Source organism: Lepidochelys olivacea, assembly GCF_965140295.1.
Source record: "Lepidochelys olivacea isolate rLepOli2 genome assembly, chromosome: 2".
Classification (NCBI taxonomy): domain Eukaryota; kingdom Metazoa; phylum Chordata; order Testudines; family Cheloniidae; genus Lepidochelys; species Lepidochelys olivacea.
Window position 1 is genome coordinate 263,050,581 of NC_140412.1, and position 20,829 is coordinate 263,071,409.

Consider the following 20,829-nt stretch of genomic DNA (forward strand, 5'->3'; position numbering starts at 1 on the left):
CAAATACTGTAAACTCTGAAAATGTTTCAAACCACCAACTATAATTTCACAAAAACACATCTGACCTTCAGATATTAGTGCAAACAGATTTTGCACACACGCACACACACACACACACACAGACAGCACTGAAATAATTCTCTTCAGTACCAATTTTTAGTTTTAGACTAAGGCTTAAAAATATCCACTGAAATGGATTAAGTTTTCTTTAGAAAATGTGGAGCATACTTTTAATAAGATTCTGCCTTCTTATGATTCCTTTGTTTAATCAGTGGATCAAAATGAGGCTTTAGTGACTTCCTGTTCTACAAAATGATGCACTTATCACCTCATTACCATTAACAATGGTACGACCACTAGTACTATATTGGTACTAATAGAACTATAAGACTACAGATGTTCTAGAAACATTCACAGGTCCAAAATTACAGACTGTTTGGAATATTTAGCAAGTACATGTATATGCAAACAGAATTATATATTTATCAAGAAAGCGTCAAATTCAATATCATAACATCATGAAACACAGATAAATCTTCATTTTAAGTCTTTGAACTTTTTCTCCTGTCCTCAACATAATTATTTTTTAAAACAAGAACTGCTCTCCAAAGCCATTCATCAATATACTAACACCTAAGAACACACTTGGTAATTAGTACATTTTGAAAGACAATCTAACATTAAGACACGATTGATAAAGCATTAAAATACTCATAAGTAGTGTGATTAAGATCAAAATATGAATTATTCATCCTTTTCTAATTCTTACTCTGTACATTCACATTGATACGTAACACTTCTGATTGTCTAAGCCCCAGGATGAAGACTACTAAATAGCAATTAAACATATGAAATCTTCTCATGCTAAAACAAATCAATTCAACAGCTTTGGTAACCTAGTATAGTTAGCTTTGTGTAAATATCTTGCAAACATCCCTACCCCTCAAAAAACCCCTATATACTGTGTGTATTTATATATATAATATACATAGTTCCTGAGTAAATCATTAAATCTGATTATTAGGAAGGTTTGGCAAAAGACCCAACTGTATATTATTAAAATAGAATTTTAAATAAACATTTAATCAAAACATTAAAATAAATATGGAATGTTTCTGAAAATTAAAATACCATAAACATATTATTAACCATGTAATTTTTCATTAAGTGCATACTTACTGTTTTTAACCATTAGGCATCAGTAAATCTAATTTCTAAGTCAGAGTAACTATTTTATGTTAACTGCCAACTGTATTTTAATGCAATATACTGCAACTCTAAAAATTCCTTAAAATTAGTTCTTCATTTATTTATTATGTAAAAATTTTGCCACAAGGATTATACTATGGGAACTTTTGGTTTAGATTGGTCCAGCTGGAAACTTTTAATTGGCAGAACAAGCAGGTCATGTAACGAACATTAAACTCTGATTATTCCAGTCAGACTCTTGGCAATTACCTGAAAGATTTGACACCCTGTCACAATAGCAAAGCAGAAGTGTGGACTATTCAGTGTTGAGTGACAGTACAATTACATTTTTTAGCAATCATTCTGGCACTTAAAAGAATACATAATGGTGCAAAAACCCCAATAATTATGGAATACCCTTTAAAAATGACATTTCTAAAGAATGTTAAATTTTAAAACTAACAAATGAAGAAAAGAATCAAAATTAGCTTAGCCACTCACTGGTTTCTCAGATCATGGCTTGGGTCACAGCTGATACATAGCTTTGGCTAAGTGGTCAAGAAAATGATCAGCTATTGCCCAGTTCCCCTTATTAATAAAATCTTTATCTTACATAGAAGACACTGCAATACCAGCAATATTAAAACTGCAATAACACTATTACAAGAAATATTTGTCAACACCAGAATCACAGTAATAAAATTGCAGCACTGATCAGTTGAGTTATCCTTATTTTTTCTGATAACCTAGCAAAAAAAAGTTCTCCATAGCACAATGCAATTCACTTTCTTCCTTTTTTTTTTTTTCTCTGCACAGTTATTCAGAAATCTGTATGGGTTCCTCATGTTTCTCTTTTTTGCTTCCCTGGTCTTCAGGATCTGCACTATTTTTTTCTTGTGTGCTTGTGTTTCCTGGACAAAGCTCTTGCAATGCCCTTTCGACCTCCTCCTGTTTCACTGGAGTGCTTAAGGAGGTTTTAGGTAGAGTCATCTGCAGTGCACACCATAAAGCAGTACGAGCCTTGCGTGTGGAAACAGCTAACTCTTTAATGGCAGCTGCCAGAGCAAGAACATCTACAAAGACAAGAATCAGATTTCAGAGTAACAGCCGTGTTAGTCTGTATTCGCAAAAAGAAAAGGAGTACTTGTGGCACCTTAGAGACTAACCAATTTATTAGAGCATAAGCTTTCGTGAGCTACAGCTCACTTCATCAGATGCATATCGTGGAAACTGCAGCAGACTTTATATATACACAGAGAATATGAACCAAAACCTCCTCCCACCCCACTGTCCTGCTGGTAATAGCTTATCTAAAGTGATCATCAGGTGGGCCATTTCCAGCACAAATCCAGGTTTTCTCACCCTCCACCCCCCCACACAAATTCACTCTCCTGCTGGTGATAGCCCATCCAAAGTGACAACTCTTTACACAATGTGCATGACAATCAAGTTGGGCTATTTCCTGCACAAATCCAGGTTTTCTCACATCCCCACCACCCCCATACACACACAAACTCACTCTCCTGCTGGTAATAGCTCATCCAAACTGACCACTCTCCAAGTTTAAATCCAAGTTAAACCAGAACATCGGGGGGGGGGGGGGGGGAGGAAAAAACAAGAAAAAACATTCCACTGAATGCATCTGATGAAGTGAGCTGTAGCTCACGAAAGCTTATGCTTAAATAAATTTGTTAGTCTCTAAGGTGCTACAGGTACTCCTTTTATTATAGTAACGTAATTCCAAGAAACCGCGGGAAAGATTGCACCCTGTTATTAAAGAACCATATTTCCAATATTTCTTTAGTTATATTCTAGGCTTTCCAATGCACCGAAGTTATGAGATAAATTCAGACTCCAGAACACGGGCTGTTGGTGACAAATGGTGCTGACATATAAAGCAGGGGGAAAAAAAAAGAACTTTGTACTAAAAATTTCCTTTCCTTCAAGATAGTGTGACAACTTACATGTTATCATTCACTGAGTTCAGCCCATTCACAACAAAGGAATTATTGAACACCCTAAAGGAGATTTAATCCCAAACCTGCAAGTCCTATACCAGGGGTCGGCAACCGGCGGCACGCATGCCAAAGGCGGAACACGAGCCGATTTTTACTGGCACGCTGCTGCCAGCCGGGGTCCCGGCCTCCGCCCCTGCTCAGCCTGCTGCCAGCCTGAGTGAACAGAACCCCAGGCCGGCAGCGGGCTGAGTGGGGCCGGTGGCTGGGACCCCGGCTGGCAGGAGCCAGCGGACGGAACCCCAGACCAGTGGTGGGCTGAGCGTCTCAGCCCGCCCTCGGTCTGGGGCTCTGTCCGCCGGTGCAGTGTGTTAAATTTCTCCCTGTAGGCATGCGCTACTTGCGGAGCACCAGGACTGGCAGCCGTAACTAGTACACCGTCAGTAGCACATTCCTATGGAGAGAAATTTAATACACTACACTGGGTAGAGAAGGCTGTGCCCCCCTAAACAGCCGGCCTGCTTCCCTCCCCCGACTGCCCCCCTCATAACCTCTGACCCATCCCACACCGCCCCTGCTCCTTGTCCCCCCCTCCTGGGACCTCCTGCCCCCTGACTATCCCCCTCAGAACCCTCCACCCATCCAATCCCCCTGCTGCTTGTCTCCTGACCACCCCCTCCGGGATCCCACCCCCTCATCCAAGCCCCCCTGCTCCCTGATTGCCCCGACCCCTATCCACAGCCCCGACCCCGACAGGCCCCTTGGGACGCCCACGCCTATCCAACCACCCCATTCCCTGTCCCCTTACCATGCCGCTCAGAGCATCAGGACGGGCAGCCGTAAGCGGTACACTGTAAGTAGCACATTCCTATGGGGAGCAATTTAATACACTCCACCCATCCCCGCTCAGCCCGCTGATGGTCTGGAGTTCTTAAAATATGTTCTCTCACCCCTTATCAAAAGTTACACTACAATTAGCTTAAAAACTTGAAAACTTAAAAACTTTGTCTGTATATTACAGAAATCATTAAAAATGTATAATGTTAATAAATACATAGGTTTGATGAAACAAAATAGTTGTACTTATGTGCCTGCGCTTAATTTGTTTTTTCAATGATTTACCTTCTAAAAAAATCTTGCATGTCTCGCACCCCCAGAAAGGGCATCCTGCACCCCCAGGGTGCGTGCACCCCAGGTTAAGAACCACTGCACTAAACTGATAAGATCTGCATTTTAATTTAATTTTAAATGAAGCTTCTTAAACATTTTAAAAACCTTGTTTACTTTACATACAACAATAGTTTAGTTACATAATATAGACTTATAGAGAAAGACCTTCTAAAAATGTTAAAATGTATTACTGGTATGTGAAACCTTAGAGTGAATAAATGACGACTTGGTACACCACTTCTGAAAGGTTGCCGACCCCTGTCCTATACTACCCTTCCTGCTTGGTTTTAAAAAAGTAAACTGGAGCTTCACCTGACGGAGATAGCCAATGCCTCACTCAGTGAGTAAGTCCACCCTTCATCCTTGAATCATAGACCAGACTGACCAACACTTAAGAAATACACCCTGGATGCACTCGAATTGGCTAGTATCCACTATGAAATCTTTAGGGTTCCCAGCAAGCTAGCAATAAATCACTTTCAGTCTCATTGATCTCAAACCAAGATATCGGCCCCTAAGCAATCTGGATTTACCCAAGAACATGGAGCAAAAACTGTATTATTGGCACAGATGGATGTTCTCTTGATGTAGATGGATGGAGGGCAGCCTTCCACCTTTATCCTGGCTCTCTCTGCAACATTTAACATGATCAATCACGATATACTGCTCTGTGTAAGATACTTATTCCTTGTGGATAATCATAACGATTCAAGAAATCACAAAGGAGAAAACACCTTGAAAGACTAACTCTTGTCTTGTCTCCTTGTAAGATCTAATCTTCAGTTTGCCTGTATAGGATGAGCGGTCTTTCTTGTTGCATCTGGACCGGTTGAAAGGAGATACAAGATTTATAGTATGTATGCTCTTTCTGGAGAACATGTGTGGAGGTAGACAATGACTTTGTCCTACTTGAAATTCTCCGCCATTCTTGTCTGGGTTACACAGATCACAATCACCATTACGAAAGTAGCAACTGCTTGCTTGAAAAATACAACCCACGGATGAAGCCAAAGCTGCCTTTTAACTCGTGCACTACCCACGAAGGGTCTGGCTGGAAATGTGATTGGGGCTAGCATGAATAAAACTGCCAGAGATATTTGTCATTAAAAAGCCAATTCTTTTGTCCTTGTTTGGGATAAGTTCCTCCAAACACGCAATTGCAGTGGAAGTCTACAAGAATCTGTCTACTAACTCAAATGTGGATTTTTTTTTTATTACAGCTTTTCCAGTCTGTCTGACATCTTTAAGAGGAAAAAGTCCACAGGATCAGGATGGTTTTATGTTTCAACTGAGACTATGGATTCCACTTTTGGAGTCTGGACATACGGCCTTTTCCATGTGGAATTTACTTACTTTCAATTAACTGCCGAATACAACTTCTGTTCTTGGCGGTGAACTCGAACTCTTCAACACCAAGATCTGGTGGTAAAGCCTATTCTTTTCACTGCTAGCAGGGAAGTACTAGCCCACAATATGCTTAACCTTAGGATCCTGGGCTTCTATCTTACACAAAGAGTTATCCTCCTCTTCCTTTTTTTTTTTTTTTTTTTTTAAACAAAGCAAAAACAAAGAAACCCAACTTTTCTTTTTCTTTTTTTTTTTTTTGGTGCCTCCAAATTGGATAGATGGGATCCCAACAAAAGAGGTCTGGTTTTGATTCACCAGTGCACTTGACTCCTGTCATCAAACAGTCTTGCTTGCTATACCTCGGCAGAAGCTGCCAATCAGGCCAAATTTGTAGTGGTTTTGTGACAAACAAAACATCAATTAATAAGAAGTGTAAGACCAAGGAAATTTTCACTGTGTAAGCTAAGAAGGATGAAAGCCCACTCTCAATCACTATTAATGACGAAGCTCAATTTGTTAAAATGAGTACAACCTAATTAAGGATGGTGAATTGCTTACTTGGCAGATATTTTTGTTTGGTATCAATTCCCAGTCATAGGCTACCTTTTTACAGTGATAACTCTCATATCCCCTGCCTGTTAAATAGCAGCATGCATTGAAACAAGTAGGAATTCATCCAGAGTCTTTAACAAAATCTGATTATTTAATAAAATAAAGAGGGCTTTTTTTTTTTTAAACCGAGAAAATATCTTGTGACAAGAAGGGGTCTAAAAATCAACAACACAAAACAGAATAAAGTCTATGCAGAAATTACCTGATACAAGTGAGGGGGATTTTTCTCTTTTAAAGTCAAAGGCACACATATAGAGAAAGTTTCTGTTTAAGGGAGTAAGTCTACTTGTTACCATTAAAACAACATTTAAAATGTGTTACAAATTGAACTGAATACAAATTGGAAAAAAAAAAACAATTTTTAGAACTACAAAGCAATCAAAAGTATTTACCTTTTTCATTATTATAGCGAGGTGCTCCTTGTCTCTGTGGATTGGCAGCATTGACAATCTCATCTTTCCGCCTCGCTTGTGTAACATGAATGGCTTCTAAATGATGTTCCAGAGTTTTGGATATATTCCCATGTACAGGAGTACCGCGAAGCCTTTCCATTTTTCCTATTAAGGTGAGCACCTAACGAATATATTTCAAACACCAAAAACAGTTATTTTTTTAAAATCCTACACAAAATATAATAAACCCACAAAAATATAACCTGATGATACTAATCCCTGCAGAAGATTCCATGCTGTAAGTATGCTTACTCTGGCCTGTTCTCGTAACTGGTCCACAATCAAACGATCCACTCGTGAAGGGTTAGCAGGAAGTCGAGAAACAGGAGTGTTATTTGAGCTAGATACCCGCTTTCCTGGAAAGTTTCTTGCAAGATCAGCTTCAGTCTGAAGAGAAAACACATACCTTTAAAATATTTAGAATGGAGTTTCATCCTATAGCCTAAGCTTTTCTATTTTTTCCACTACTACATGGATGGATGAGATGTGTCTGCTGTTTAAGTCTCTGGAGGCATTTAAAACAATAAGAAGTCATGATTAAACTTTAAATTGCCAACAACTGGCTGTAAATATAAGGGTACTTCCAAAAATTCCAAGTACTACTTTAAAGCATAAATCTAGAATCAACATCGGTAACCAACAAACAAAATTACCTTTACAATATTAACCAGTCTTGGGTACAGATACAAGTAAATAGAAGGATCTTGCACCGTCCTTGAAAGGTTACACTGTAGCTTTGTCACACCAAATTAGAGATGTGAATTCCCAACTGCCTACTGATAACATTTTGTTAAGGACTCTCAGATGGTCAAATCCAGGAACTACTAGCAAGTACATGAGATGTCCTCAATTGCTGCAGTGGTTGTGTTTGAAACCCCCAAGGATAATCCCAGGTTTAACATATTGGCTTTGAGAAGATATCAGCCCTGAAAAGTCATCCACATGGACATGAAACTCACCTATGACTACAGGCCTAAGCAAAGCCCAATACCAGGCAGATAAAGATATATTGGACAAAGCCAAAATAATATGTTTTAGAGTGACATATCTCTTATATTTGAAGTCAGATATAAACAACCATCCTCTTGGCCCTCCCTCAGTTCATGCTGAACTGAGTACTATCCAAAAATAGCTGGACTAATAAAGTCCCTGCTTTATCAACCATTCAGGCTTTAGCTATACAAGTCACATCAGTGGCCTCTTCCACGATCCATGGATAGTGGTAACTATTGGCTACTAAACTTGCACTGAACAACATGAACCGAAGAATAGGATCCATGCCACCAGATAATATAAGACCTTTGGCCAAAGAGGGTACTTGGTTAAGCAACCACTGGTGTCAGGTGTAATTTAGTTCAAGAAAATTACTGCTGAATAAGCGGTCCTAACTCCTGTGCCGCTGAAAAATGAAAGGTGAATCTCAGTCTCACGCACAATTGTACGACATTCACACTGTTTGGTATCTTCTTACAATTTTGTATACTCAAAATAGATGGTTGTAGATGGGGCTCAAAATATTTAGAGTGGAATTAAAGTCACAATATTTCAAAAAGGCAGCAAGACTGGCTCCTTTTTACCAGTAAGATGCAGGAATTTCTACTCTACCTAGCTGTTCCTTTATAATCACCATCCTACATACAAGTCTATCATGGTATATATTATTACCTTTTTCCTCTCCTTCTCCAGAGCTCTCCACTGTTCATAACACTCCTCTAGTCGAATATGAAGCTCATTAGCAGGTCCACTGCGATTTCTTGGAGGCCTATACTTGTTAAAAGGAGTTGGAAAGGCAAAGTATGGTGCACTTAATTCCCCACAAAATAGGTCGTTAATGAAGGGATTCAAATGGTTAAAATCATCATAGTGAAAAAGATCAACAAGTTCCGAGAATGGAAATGGTGATGGAGGAAAAGCAAAATTATTTGCTGATGGAAAAGGATGGGGATTAAATGGAGTAAAATTGGGATTTTGCTTAAAATCAGACATTAATGGGAAAGAAGGAAGAAAAGAAGGATTGATGAAATCTGACACGTTGCCACCATTCTGTTCTTGCTTCTTTCGGAACATGTTGAACTGTTGCTGATTTTGCCCTGCATACCCAGGATGGGGTATCCAATTCCTTCTACCTCTTCTTTCATCTTTATTACAGTTATCTTGGTTTTGCTTTTTGCGAAACCTATGATACTTTTCAGACTCATCACTTGCCGAATTCTGCTGTGTTAACCAGTTGTGTGACAAATTAACGGGTATTTTACGATACTGGCCTTTATTAGTCAATGAATCATGCTGGGAATGTCCAATAGGTTTAATTTGTTTCTGATTTTCTGCAAAGAAATTTGAACCCCCCAAGTTACCAGGAACACTATTTGATATTTGTATCCTTCCATCTTTCCTTGAAGAGGGCACTGGTGACAACTGTGAGTAATAAGAGGGCTGGGTTACAGACTGATGTGTTGGAGATCCACTGGACATAGTTGAAACCCCAGAAGAAGACTGTGGGCTTGTTACTACTTGGTTTTGCTTCCTATATGCAATATCTGATGTAGATGTGGGACTTAAGATTTTACCATCCAGCCACGTATGTCCACGGTAAGGTGAATGAAAATTTCCATTTTGTTGAGCAGTTTTTACAGATAAATGATATTCAGAAGGTTTACGAGAACATTCTTTAGGATTAATATGGCTCTTACATTCAGAGTTATTACAGGTTTCTCCCAAATTGAAGCTATTATGGCCATTTTGCAAGTGCATTTCCTGTGGGTTTCTATTTGTTCCTCCAGGAAAACTATTTTCTTTAGTAAATGGTTGATTGAAAAAATAGAGCGATTGGTGAACAGATGGCTGTGATTTATGAGAAGTTGTAAAATCTTCATATCTTTTAGAAAACAAATGGTTGTCCTGGAACATTTTGCCCCAAGTGCCATTAGCATCATTGGAGTACTTTGCTTGCTCTTGTTTGTCATTTTTTGTAAGTTTGCCTCTTGCTCTGTCAGTTTCCCAATACTCTTTCTGAATACCAGTGTCATCTTTAATTCTGCATTGAGAAGAAAAATTACTAAAATCAGAGCAGTGCTTTTCACTGTCTCCATTTAAGTTCATCTTATCATAATTGCACACGTGCTGATTAAATTGTACATTCTGAAATGCTAATCCTTCTTGCTGAATTATGGCATTATTTTCAAAAGCAGAATTTTCAGGGTAAATGTTCAAGATATCATCAGATGGCTGAGTATATGGGTCAGAAGGAGAAAGCCAAGACTCTATAAGATGAAGGTCTTCAAATCCTCTGTGTAAAGTCTCTACATCAGGTGACTTTTGCAAGTGTCCTTGATAATAGCTCTGTGTGCCAATCAGGTTTGGAAAATCTTTACTTTGTAAAGGATGCTTAGAAGACAGACCTGAGAAGTCACCATTGTTTCCAATGTCAGATGCCCACATAGGGGGAAACAATCTCGACAGAGAATTCCTGTAACAAATAGAATTGCACGTTTAGGAATGACCAAACACATTTATGTTACATTATAGCTTTGTTCAGAGAGTTTAGTGTCTTTTCAAAATGCAAAGCTACTACTAAAACCTTTGCTAAAGATATAATTTCAAGAAATTTTGTCACAGAAATCAGCAATAAAAAACTACTAGTGTACTAGACTGTTGACAGCCTATAATTATTTCCTAAAGTCTATTTTTTATTGTTTTTTCTAGTCACATTTTGGTGCTTCAATCACAACTATTTGCCCTTCGTAATCTTCAGAGACTTAATTATTTATTCTTTAAGAGTTTCTGTATTGACATTTGAACTTATATAGCACTTTCCATAGAAAGATTCCATAGTATTCTAAAACAAAATTAAGCCTCACAACATCTCCGCAAAGTCGATTCCATGTTCTGCAGTAATTCTTATTTCTTTAATTACATTTTCCTTGTTCAAAAGTGTGTTTTTGCCCCCAGCAAGAAAGCATTTATTTAAATTCCTTTCTATAAGGTTTTCTAATCATTGTTTTAAATATACACATCATCCTGCTCGATGTTTAACAATATTCGTAAGCCGTCAGATACAGATTTGACTCCTGTAATAGTTGAAAATGTCTGATGGCCTCCCCTCTTAGCAATCTTCTATGACAGGGGTGGCCCACATGTGGCTCTTTAGAAGTTAATATGCAGCTCCTTGTATAGGCACCGACTCCACGGCAGGAGCTACAGGTGCCAACGTTCCAATGTGCCGGGGGGTGCTCACTGCTCAACCCCTGGCTCTGCCCCCACTCCACCCCTTCCCGCCCCCTCCCCTGAGCCTGCAGTGCCCTCGCTCCTCCCCCCACAGCCTCCTGCACACCACAAAACAGCTGATCAGGAGATGCGGGAGGCGCTGATCGGCGGGGTTGCCTCAGAACATGTTAGTCTACAGGACCTTAAGTTTAAAATTTGCTTTAAAAATATTTCATTAGTGGGTTGCTGAAGATTATAAAAATCACATCTCTAAAAAATCCTTGCATAGATTTTTAGATGCACAATCTGAGTATTCATCTTTAGCCTTCAATGCTTGGCTCTTCAGACATATAGTTTTTTAAATAAATCCTTCAAAAGGCCACCCTTATCTAAAATACACATGTGAGCCTGGTCTGCCATCAGGCATAGGGGCACCAGTTTAATAATATTGCATAGGGACCCATAAATCCTAAGGACAGCCCTGAGAGGAGGGCAACAAAAATGATTAGGGGCCTGGAGCACATGACTTATGAGGAGAGGCTGATGGAACTGGGATTATTTAGTCTGCAGAAGAGAAGAATGAGGCGGGATTTGATAGCTGCTTTCAACTACCTGAAAGGGGGTTCCAAAGAGGATGGCTCTAGACTGTTCTCAGTGGTAGCAGATAACAGAATGAGGAGTAATGGTCTCAAGTTGCAGAGGGGGAGGTGGTTTAGGTTGGATATTACGAAAAACTTTTTTACTAGGAGGGTGGTGAAGCACTGGAATGGGTTACCTAGGGAGTTGGTGGAATCTCCTTCCTTTGAAGTTTTTAAGGTCAGGCTTGACAAAGTCCTGGATGGGATGATTTAATTGGGTATGGGTCCTGCTTTGAGCAGGGAGTTGGACTAGATGACCTCCTGAGGTCCCTTCCAACTCTGATATTCTACGATTCTATACCCAAAATATGGGCTCTTCTTGGGGACAATCAAAATTATGGCTCTTATCACTATGCATTATCAATATATCATTGCTTCTCTTTATAAAGGAAAGACACTCCAAAATTCATGACAGTAATAAAAGGGAGTACCTCCTTTGCTGGTATATTCCCACAACTTTATGACATTGTCTTTTGAATAAGCATCTCATCAGTATAGCACTCAAAGTGCCATATTATTTTCTTCTGTTACATACAAATATTTTTGCATTTGGAAAACAAAAATGGTAGAAATTTAACTTTCATGTTCCTACAATATAATTTGCATAGATCCCACTAGCAAACTTCATCACAGTTGTATAATTAAAAGTATTATTTAGTTAGGACCCAAAAGTATGCTAGGTACCTTGCAGAACATAAATCTGGTCCCTGCTCCCAAATAGTTTGCAGTCTAAAAAGACAAGACAGATGGATGATGTGGGAAGAGATACAACACTAATGTTTTGCTTCTGATGTTATCCCTGTAAGTTTATTGAAGAAAAAAAAAATACTGATTTGCAGGACTGGCTACTGTTCGGGGGGATATTTTTTGTTTTCTTAGATATTATAGTTCATAAATCCTGGAAATATATAAACAATTCAAAGCATTCTGAAATGTATTTGTATGTGTAGATATAAAAATCTTAGCATTTTATATTGATTGATCAGTGCTGCTAAATCATTTTGAGGAACTGGCCTCCAACTGAAGAATTTTGCCATAGCATTTGGTAAGATGCCTTTTCCACTCAACTAAAACAAATGCGGACGGTATTATAATGGTTTTTTTTTTAATAGCCTTGTGTATATATCGTTAAAACCCCCACTATAAAACCTTCTACATTTGTCTTAGTTGAGTGAAAAAGGCTGCCTATGCTACAGCAAAATTCTTAAGTTGGAGGCCATTTACTCAAAATGATTTAGCTGCAATGATCAATCAGTTCAAAATCCTAAGATTTTTATAGTATCTAGAAATACAAATATATTTCAGAATGATCTGAATTATGAGCTACCTTTACCTTCAGATATATTCACAGTCATAATAATAAAGTTACTCTTAATAAAACTAAAGTAACAAAAGACATGCATTTCTCTTTCCAGTTGCCATCTGCTGGTAGAAGGATGAACAGAAGACTGCCTTTCTACTTTAGATTATTACAAGTAAGTACTAGTAACAGATCTTTCCCATTTAACTTGATGATAGCTTATTTAAATATCTTAAAACTCAGTACTATGTCAGACAACACATAAGTTGTCTTGTCAAATGTCTACTGTTATGTAAAATATATAAAACTTACTTTAAAATGTAAGACATACAACACCATGCAAGTTTTCAGTATAAACTTACCAATCTGTAACGGGTTCTGGCTTGTTTGGCTCCTCTAGGATGCTCGACACTAACCCAAACATATCTGGGCCATTGCCAGAGTAAGACAGATTTATCTGTGCCCTGAAAAATAATGACCCAGACAAATATGATCCTGTCTTCAGGAGAAAAAGCCACCAATAAAGAGAAAACACACAAAAGTTTACCTTCTGATTTCTTTAGCAGTAACATATTATAAATATAGGAGGAGGAGAAAAGGAAGCTTCCTCACCCACCAAAAATTAATGCAATAATGTTCCTTGCAGATGACAAGCTAAGTATTATCTTCTATCATACCTTTGATGGTAAACACATATCTGAGTAACTAGTATGTTTTAAAGCATCAGGATCATGGCCCCTTGTGCAGATCTCAGCCCTCATGCACAAAGCATTGTTTTTGGTTTCTAGAATGTTTACAGGGGAATGGGAAGGAAAAAAGATGGATGGGATGTCATCTGCCTCCTTGTCACCTTTTCCTCCCTCTTCCACAGAAAGCTGTTCTGGGGAGATAAGAGTGGGTGGGGACTGAGCAGACATGAAGTGGGTTGCAACACTCCTGTGAAGAGTGGGAGGAACAACACCCAACATCCTCCAACCAGCTCCATGAAAATTACTACAAAAGGATACATAGGAATTGCGATACTGGATCAGACCTAAAGTCAATCTAATCCAGAATCCTGTCTCTGACAGTGGCCAGCACCAAATATAACGAGGTGTAATAACCCTACTGTGTTCTGCGCCCCAGCACTCCCAACTTTAGGTCTGATTGTGATCTATAATAGTCAGAGATTGGTTTAATGTCTGTTCCACCAATTTTTAACCTAATTATAACTCTGGATATTCTTGATATCTGTGTTAAGTATCCAATCCTTTTTTTAATCTTGTTAAATTCTTGCCTTAACAACTTTCTGTGGTAGCGACTTCCACAGCTTAATTACACATTGTGGGAAATATTTCTTTTTTGGCCACTTAATCCTCAACCTGGCCTACACCTAAACTTAGGTCAATGTAGCTATGTTGCTTAGAGGTTTGAAAAAAAGTCACACTCCTGAAAAACATAACTAAGCCGACCTAAGCCCTAGTATAGACACCAACTAGGTCATAGGAAGAATTCTTCTGTCAACCTAGCTACCACCTCTCAAGGGAGTGGATTTAAAAAAAGAACCTTTCCATCACTGTAGAAAGTATCTACACCACAGCAGCGCAGGTTCAGCTGTAATATTTGCAATGTAGACATAGCCCTTTGCTTCCTAGCTCCTCCTCAGATTTTGATCCGTAACAATACTTCGCCTCTCAGTCCATGACTACTTTGTTGTTTTTTTTTTGAGGGACCTGGTCAAAGGTTGTTTTGGTAGTTCAGATAAACATCAACTGTTTCTCCTTTATCCACTACTTCACTGACATGTTCAAAGAATTGTAAGACATTAATGAGACATTTTCCTTTGTAGAAACCATGCTGGTTAAATCCTATCATATCACGATCTTTCAGACATTTTGTTTTCCCTTTTAAATGATCATTTCAATAAATTTGCCAGGTACAGATGCAAAACTTTGTGAACTATAATTCCAGTCACCCACAGACCCTTTTTAAAATATATGTACAAATTTGCTGCCCTCCACTCCTGTGGAACAGTGGCTAATTTAGATACCATTCAAGCTAGCTTTGATACCTGGAAACATACTGGAACAAATTATTAAACAATCCCACTGTAAGCTCCTAGAGGATAATAGGGTTATAAGTAACAGCCTACATGGAGTTGTCAAGAATGAATCATGCCATATTAACCTAATTTCCATTTTTGACAGGGTTATTGGCCAAGAGGATAGGGGGAAGCTGTAGGTGTGAGATATCTTGATTTTATTACGGCTTTTGACACAGTCCCACAGGACATTCTCATAAGCAAACTAGGGAAATGATTAAATTACTATAAAGTGGGTAAAAAACTGGTTGAAAGACCATACTCAAAGAGTAATCAATGGTTCTGTGTCAAACTAAGGGATGTATGTAGTGCCTACAGAGCTTTGTCCTGGGTCTGCTGCTACTCAATATTTTCACTAATGACTTGGATAGTAGAGTGAAGAGTATGCTTATAAAATCTGAAGATGCCACCAAGATGGGAGGGATTGCTAACACTTTGGAGGGCAGGATTAGAATTCAAAATACTGACAAATTGAAGAATTGGTCTGGAATCAGAAAGATGAAATCCAATAAAGACAAGTGCAAATTACTATACTTGAGAATAAAAAAAGAGCAATAACACCTACAAAATGGGGAATCACTGGCTATGCAGTAGTACAGCTGAAAAGGATCAAGGGGTTACAAAGGACCACAAATTGAATATGAGACAACAACATGATGCAGTTGCTAAAAAGGCTAATATTCTGGGGTAGTATAAAAGACATAGTAGGTAATTGTCCCACTCTACTCAGCATTGGTGAGGCCCCAGGTGGAGTACTGTCTCCAGGTTAGGGCACCACGCTTTAAGAAAGATGTGGACAAATTGGAGAGAGTACAGAGGAGAGCAACAAAAACAATAAGAAGTTTAGAAAACCTGATATACGAGGAAAGGTTAAAAAAACTGGGCATGTTTAGTCTCAAGAAAAGAAGACTGACAGGAAGGTCTAATAATAGTCTTCAAAAACATTGAGGTCTGTTATAAAGAGGGTGGTGATCAACTGTTGTAAGCGAGACACAAGAAGTAATTCTTCTACTCTACTCCCTGCTAATAATGGCCTCAACTGGAGTACTCTGTCCAGGTCTGGGTGCCACATTTCAGGAAAGATATGGACAAACTGGAGAAAGTCCAGAGAAGAGCAAAGGTTTAGCAAACATGCATATGAGGGAAGATTGAAAAAAATGGGTTTAGTTTGAAGAAGAGAAAACAGAGGGGGGACATAACTGTTTTCGAAAAAAGGTTGTTACAAGGAGGAGGGTGAAAAATTGTTCTTGTGAACCTCTGCGGATAGGACAAGAAGCAATGGGCTTAAATTGTAGCAAGGGAGGTTTAGGTCGGACATTAGGAAAAACTTCCTGTCAGGGTGGTTAAGCATTGGAACAAATTGCCTAGAGAGGTTGTGGAGGTTTTTAAGAACAGGTTAGACAAACACCTGTCAGGAATGGTCTGTTATGTAGTCCTGCCTTTAGTGCAGGGGACTGGACAAGATGACCTATTGAGGTCCCTTTCAGTCCTACATTTCTGTCATTCTTCCCAATATTCTCACCAGTGAAGACTGATTTTAAAAAAATCATTTAGCTTCTCAGCAATGCCTTTATCTTCCTTAATCTCTCCCTTTAATCCAGTGAGTGACATCATCTGGAGTTCTTCACTCCCCATACAAGAAGATTCTTGGAAACACCTGAGGAACAAAGACTGAACTGGGGGAAGTGCTGGACCCGGGCTAAAGGGATTTCTAGCCTGTGAATAAAAGACCTGGGAATTCCAAGCTGTAAAGCAAGTGCTGCTTGCCCCTTAAGAATCTGCAGCTTGCTTGTATCATTTCTCCGGGTGAGAATCTGCTAATTCATATCCAATCTATTTAGTATATTAAGGTTAGTTTGCGTTTTTTAGTTATTTGCTAGGTAATCTGCTTTAATCTGTTTGCTAGCATTTATAATCTATCTTTTGCAGTTAAACTTGTTTATGTTTTAATCTAAACCGGGGAGCTTTGACTGGAGTGCTCGGGGAAAATCTCTGCTTGGTTACCACAAGTGTGCATTGTTCTCTTCACATTGAGGGAGAGGTGGACCGGGTATTAAACCCATATACTGGCCAGATTTGACCATGGCAGGACGGTACTGCTCTGGTGTCCCAGGCTGGGAAGCTGGTGGTTAGAGAGCTTGCGTGTAACTGCAACTGGGCGTGTCCCTACCTGGGTGAAATGCTGGTGTAAGTGTGGGAGTGGGTCTGCAGCTTGCCACAGCAGCACAGTGTGAGAGGGAGCCTAGGCTTGTGGGTACTTAGTGGGACCCCAGTTCCAGATGGCACCCCGGGGGGAACCCATCACAGCACCTATTCTTTCTTAGGCTTCCTATTTCTGATGTAGTGAGTTACAAATACTAAAATGAGATATTTATATTGAAAATGCAGATGATGTCATCATGGGTATCAAGTGCCAAAAAATTACTGTGGTAGTTAGCATAATACAACCCTGAAGTAAGAATGCATGCCATAGACCTCACCGGGAATAAAGATGAAAAGAGCACAGGGGGAGGGAGAGAGAGGTCTGCATTTATATAACTTCTCTAATTGTTAACAGCTGCCTATATATTTCTAAAGCTACCATAAAGATACACTAAATACTTCAACAGATGCACATATTTATCTTAAGATGACTAAGATAAATGTGAGATTTAAATGAGTGCACTCATTTAAATGTCCGGTATATAAGGGGAAAGGAAACAGAACAGGGTAATAGGAATATGAAAGAAAATAGAAGTAGACAAAAGAAGGGGTAATACAGAGCCTAACAGCAGGCAGCTGCAGCAACAGTTTCATAAGCCTACTGAATGACTAGGGTAGGAAAGATTAGATGGGAAAAGTAGCCCAGGCCTAGGAGAGAGGGACCAGAGTGCAGACTGTGGCGTCCATTAAAAACTTTAATTTAATAGCTAACATGATTCCTGTCTATCAATACTTAATATAGGCTGCCCACCTTGATGGGAGAGTAAGTGGATCAAGTAAACCATGTTGAGACTGGAACATCCCGTATTTCAGATCTCTTCTGCCACTAATAAAAAGTTGCTCAATAGCTATCCTACACCACTGGTTGAGCGAGTAAATTTTAGTTACAATGTAACAATATCATCTAGCAGCGCTAAATCTGTGATGCAAGTAGTGAGGGCCCTCAGGGCTGCACAGGCAACTCTGGTGAGTTATGTAAACAGAGGGAGAGAGAGACTAGACTAGACTAGTGGTTTTCAACCTTTCCTGACTACTGTACCCCTTTCAGGCGTCTGATTTGTCATGTACCCCAAGTTTCACCTCACTTAAAAACTACTTGCTTACAAAATCGGACATAAAAATACAGAAGTGTCACAGCATACTATTACTGAAAAACTGCTTACTTTCTAATTTTTTCTGTATGAAATTTTAGTTTGTATGGACTTTGCTAGTGCTTTTTATGTAGCCTGTTGTAAATCTAGGCAAATATCTAGGTGAGTTAATGTACCCCCTGGAAGACCTCTGCATATCCCTGGTTAAGACTATAAATCCCAGAAAGCTGGCATGTGCATGCTTATGATACGGGTGGTGGAGAAGTTCCACACACATATGTCCCCTAACCTTCATCCATTTGTACCGTTCAGTAACAAGAGGAAGAAACTGGCATTCACTGTACCCCTGCTGTTACAGAAAACAGCTCCCTCTGTCACCAAAAAGAGCCATAATGACGTGATGTAACAAGGAAGCTTTTTCAAAAGGTAAATATTTGTTATTATACAAAGATCAAGATTTGTCTGATACTTGACTTTCCCATTACGTTCCCTAATAAGGAAATCTTCGGTCATATATTAAAAAAGGTATAACCATGATTTCCAAAGTTATTTGATAAATACTACTCAATGCAGGTAATTTATTGGCCATGAGTTTCTGTAGTTATCCCATAACTTCTTCCTTTCAATACTCAAACACTCCTACCCAATTAAACTTTCAGTCTTACAGAAAACAGCGAACAGCATAAGATTATACTTATTTAGTACCTTTTTTTGGTGCAGTCTTGTAAAGAAGTTGCTGTGTTGGTATCATCTCCACACACAGACCAATTACTATATAACCGGGATGATTCCAGGGGTGGTGGTGTACTTGTGATCCCTCCTAACAATGGGGAGAATAACTGAGTGTCCATTTTTTGTTTCTTGCCGTTTACCTAAATTGAAAAGGGAGTGAACAGTTTTAAAATGTGAAGAGTTTATGTAGGTGAACAATAAAGGGCACCTCTTTTGAAAAAAAGGAAGTTTGTTTGTTTTTTAAAAGAGGTAATATTTTTTCTTTCTGAAAACTTTGTTTCTGCAAATCCATAACTATGGTTTTTTTTAAAAATCAGATGTGTTATTTAAATCAGATTTTTCTTTTTAAAAATAAACCTATTTAAAATTAAATTTGAAATTGTGACAACTTATGTTAAGGCCTAAACTTAGTATAATCTATCAAAATTAATTAACTAAATAATATTCAAGCAGCACATGTTTATGCTGAAATTTTAACGAAAGTCAAACCACTGAACTGGTGGAATTCACTGTGCTAAGCACCTGGAAGTGCATTTGTTGAAGTGTTAACCAGATTTTGATAACAGAAGCCACTTACACAGCTGCAGAGAGAATATTTTCTTTATTTCATTTTATTCAACTAGTTCGTTAAATGACTACTTCACTGAAAGTTGAGAAATGGATTCAGAATTTAAGAAAAGAAAAAAGGCAGGAAAACTTGCTTTCCTTTCCAGTCTATGCATAAAAACTAGGTGAGAAAGGACGAGAGCTATGGTTTCTAAAATCTAAAGGAAATGGTAACCAGAAACAATCAGTTCAATTAACTAACTACAGATAATACTTCCTTTGTTTATCAAATCAGGTTTAAATGCAGAATATATTTTGATAAAGTTACATTTTAAAAAGTATGCAGCACATTTAAAGGTAGCTTTACTTAACCAAAGATAATTTTAAAATGCTGTTTGGGGCATCGTAATTCAACTCCAGTTTCCATCCTAATGGAGCTTGACACAAATCACAAGTAAAAATAAACATGGGGCAAGCCACAACTCTTCAGCTGGCTCAAGGATACTCTCACCGATTGGCATGGCCAAACAGACTTGAGAGACTGGATGCAGAATATCAAATAATTTGAGAGAACTTTCCTGAATGACTTTGAGGATTATATCTAAGGTTTCCACCATCATTTTAAAGGAGGTCCTGACTTGCCTTGAAGTTAGGCTGTGGAAGGAGCAGATGGTGCTATAGCCTTATTTGGTGACGAAAATAAACTAGCCAAAGGAATGCATTGGTCCTTCATTGTCCTCCGTGAGGTTCCTGTTCAACTTCCTGGACGAGCTCCGGTCAGAGAGTTACCTTAGATGGTTCTTTAGAAAGAGGCGATCTATTCTCAGACATGAATCTAGATGAATAAGAAGCAGGAAAATGTTGAGGATTCCATGCTGACCTGCATTCCAAGACTGCATTCCATACAGGAAAGGCAGATAATGCCACAGGATGTAAGGTGCCTGAAACCTGTCAGAAGTATGGGATCTATGACAAAAAGGACTCCTTCTTAGGTCTCTTTCAGGAACCAGTCTAGGAGAATGAGGAGAAAATCTACAAGAAGTACTTCTACTGTCATAAAATGAAGATACAGACTAGCAGAACTCCATCCAGAATGGTACATACTATCTGAGGGGTTGTAACAGACTGTGGAGATCTAGACTCTAGTTATTGAAAAATAGATATTGGTACCACAGATAACTGTCTCAGGGAGATTCTTTCATAATCAATACCTTTGGTTCCCATACCAGAAGGGACTTGAATCCAGTAGATATTAGAGAATATCAAAGACAGGAGATTCTGGTATTGGAGTGATCACTATGTTCCTAGAGGTT

At 38.8% G+C, this 20,829-nt stretch overlaps 1 protein-coding gene across 9 annotated transcripts in view; it reads right to left on the bottom strand.

Annotated features, from left to right (window-relative positions):
- Positions 1–1,181: 1,181 nt before the first annotated feature.
- The window catches only part of LOC311517078 (meiosis-specific coiled-coil domain-containing protein MEIOC-like), a 48,466-nt gene continuing 28,818 nt past the window's right edge, over positions 1,182–20,829 (bottom strand). For 5 of the 9 annotated variants that reach the window (XM_084621657.1, XM_084621655.1, XM_084621656.1 and 2 more), the window contains exons 3-7: positions 13,228–13,329; positions 8,390–10,190; positions 6,977–7,111; positions 6,665–6,845; positions 1,182–2,261 (exon numbers count right to left, since the gene is read on the bottom strand). In XM_084621657.1, the coding sequence (XP_084477783.1) occupies positions 2,005–2,261; positions 6,665–6,845; positions 6,977–7,111; positions 8,390–10,190; positions 13,228–13,329 (2,476 nt within the window). In that variant the 3' untranslated portion in view covers positions 1,182–2,004. Of the gene's footprint in view, positions 2,262–6,664; positions 6,846–6,976; positions 7,112–8,389; positions 10,191–13,227; positions 13,330–18,943; positions 19,111–20,829 lie in introns of all 9 variants that reach the window. The other 4 variants (XM_084621652.1, XM_084621654.1, XM_084621651.1 and 1 more) reach the window with 3 other exon arrangements.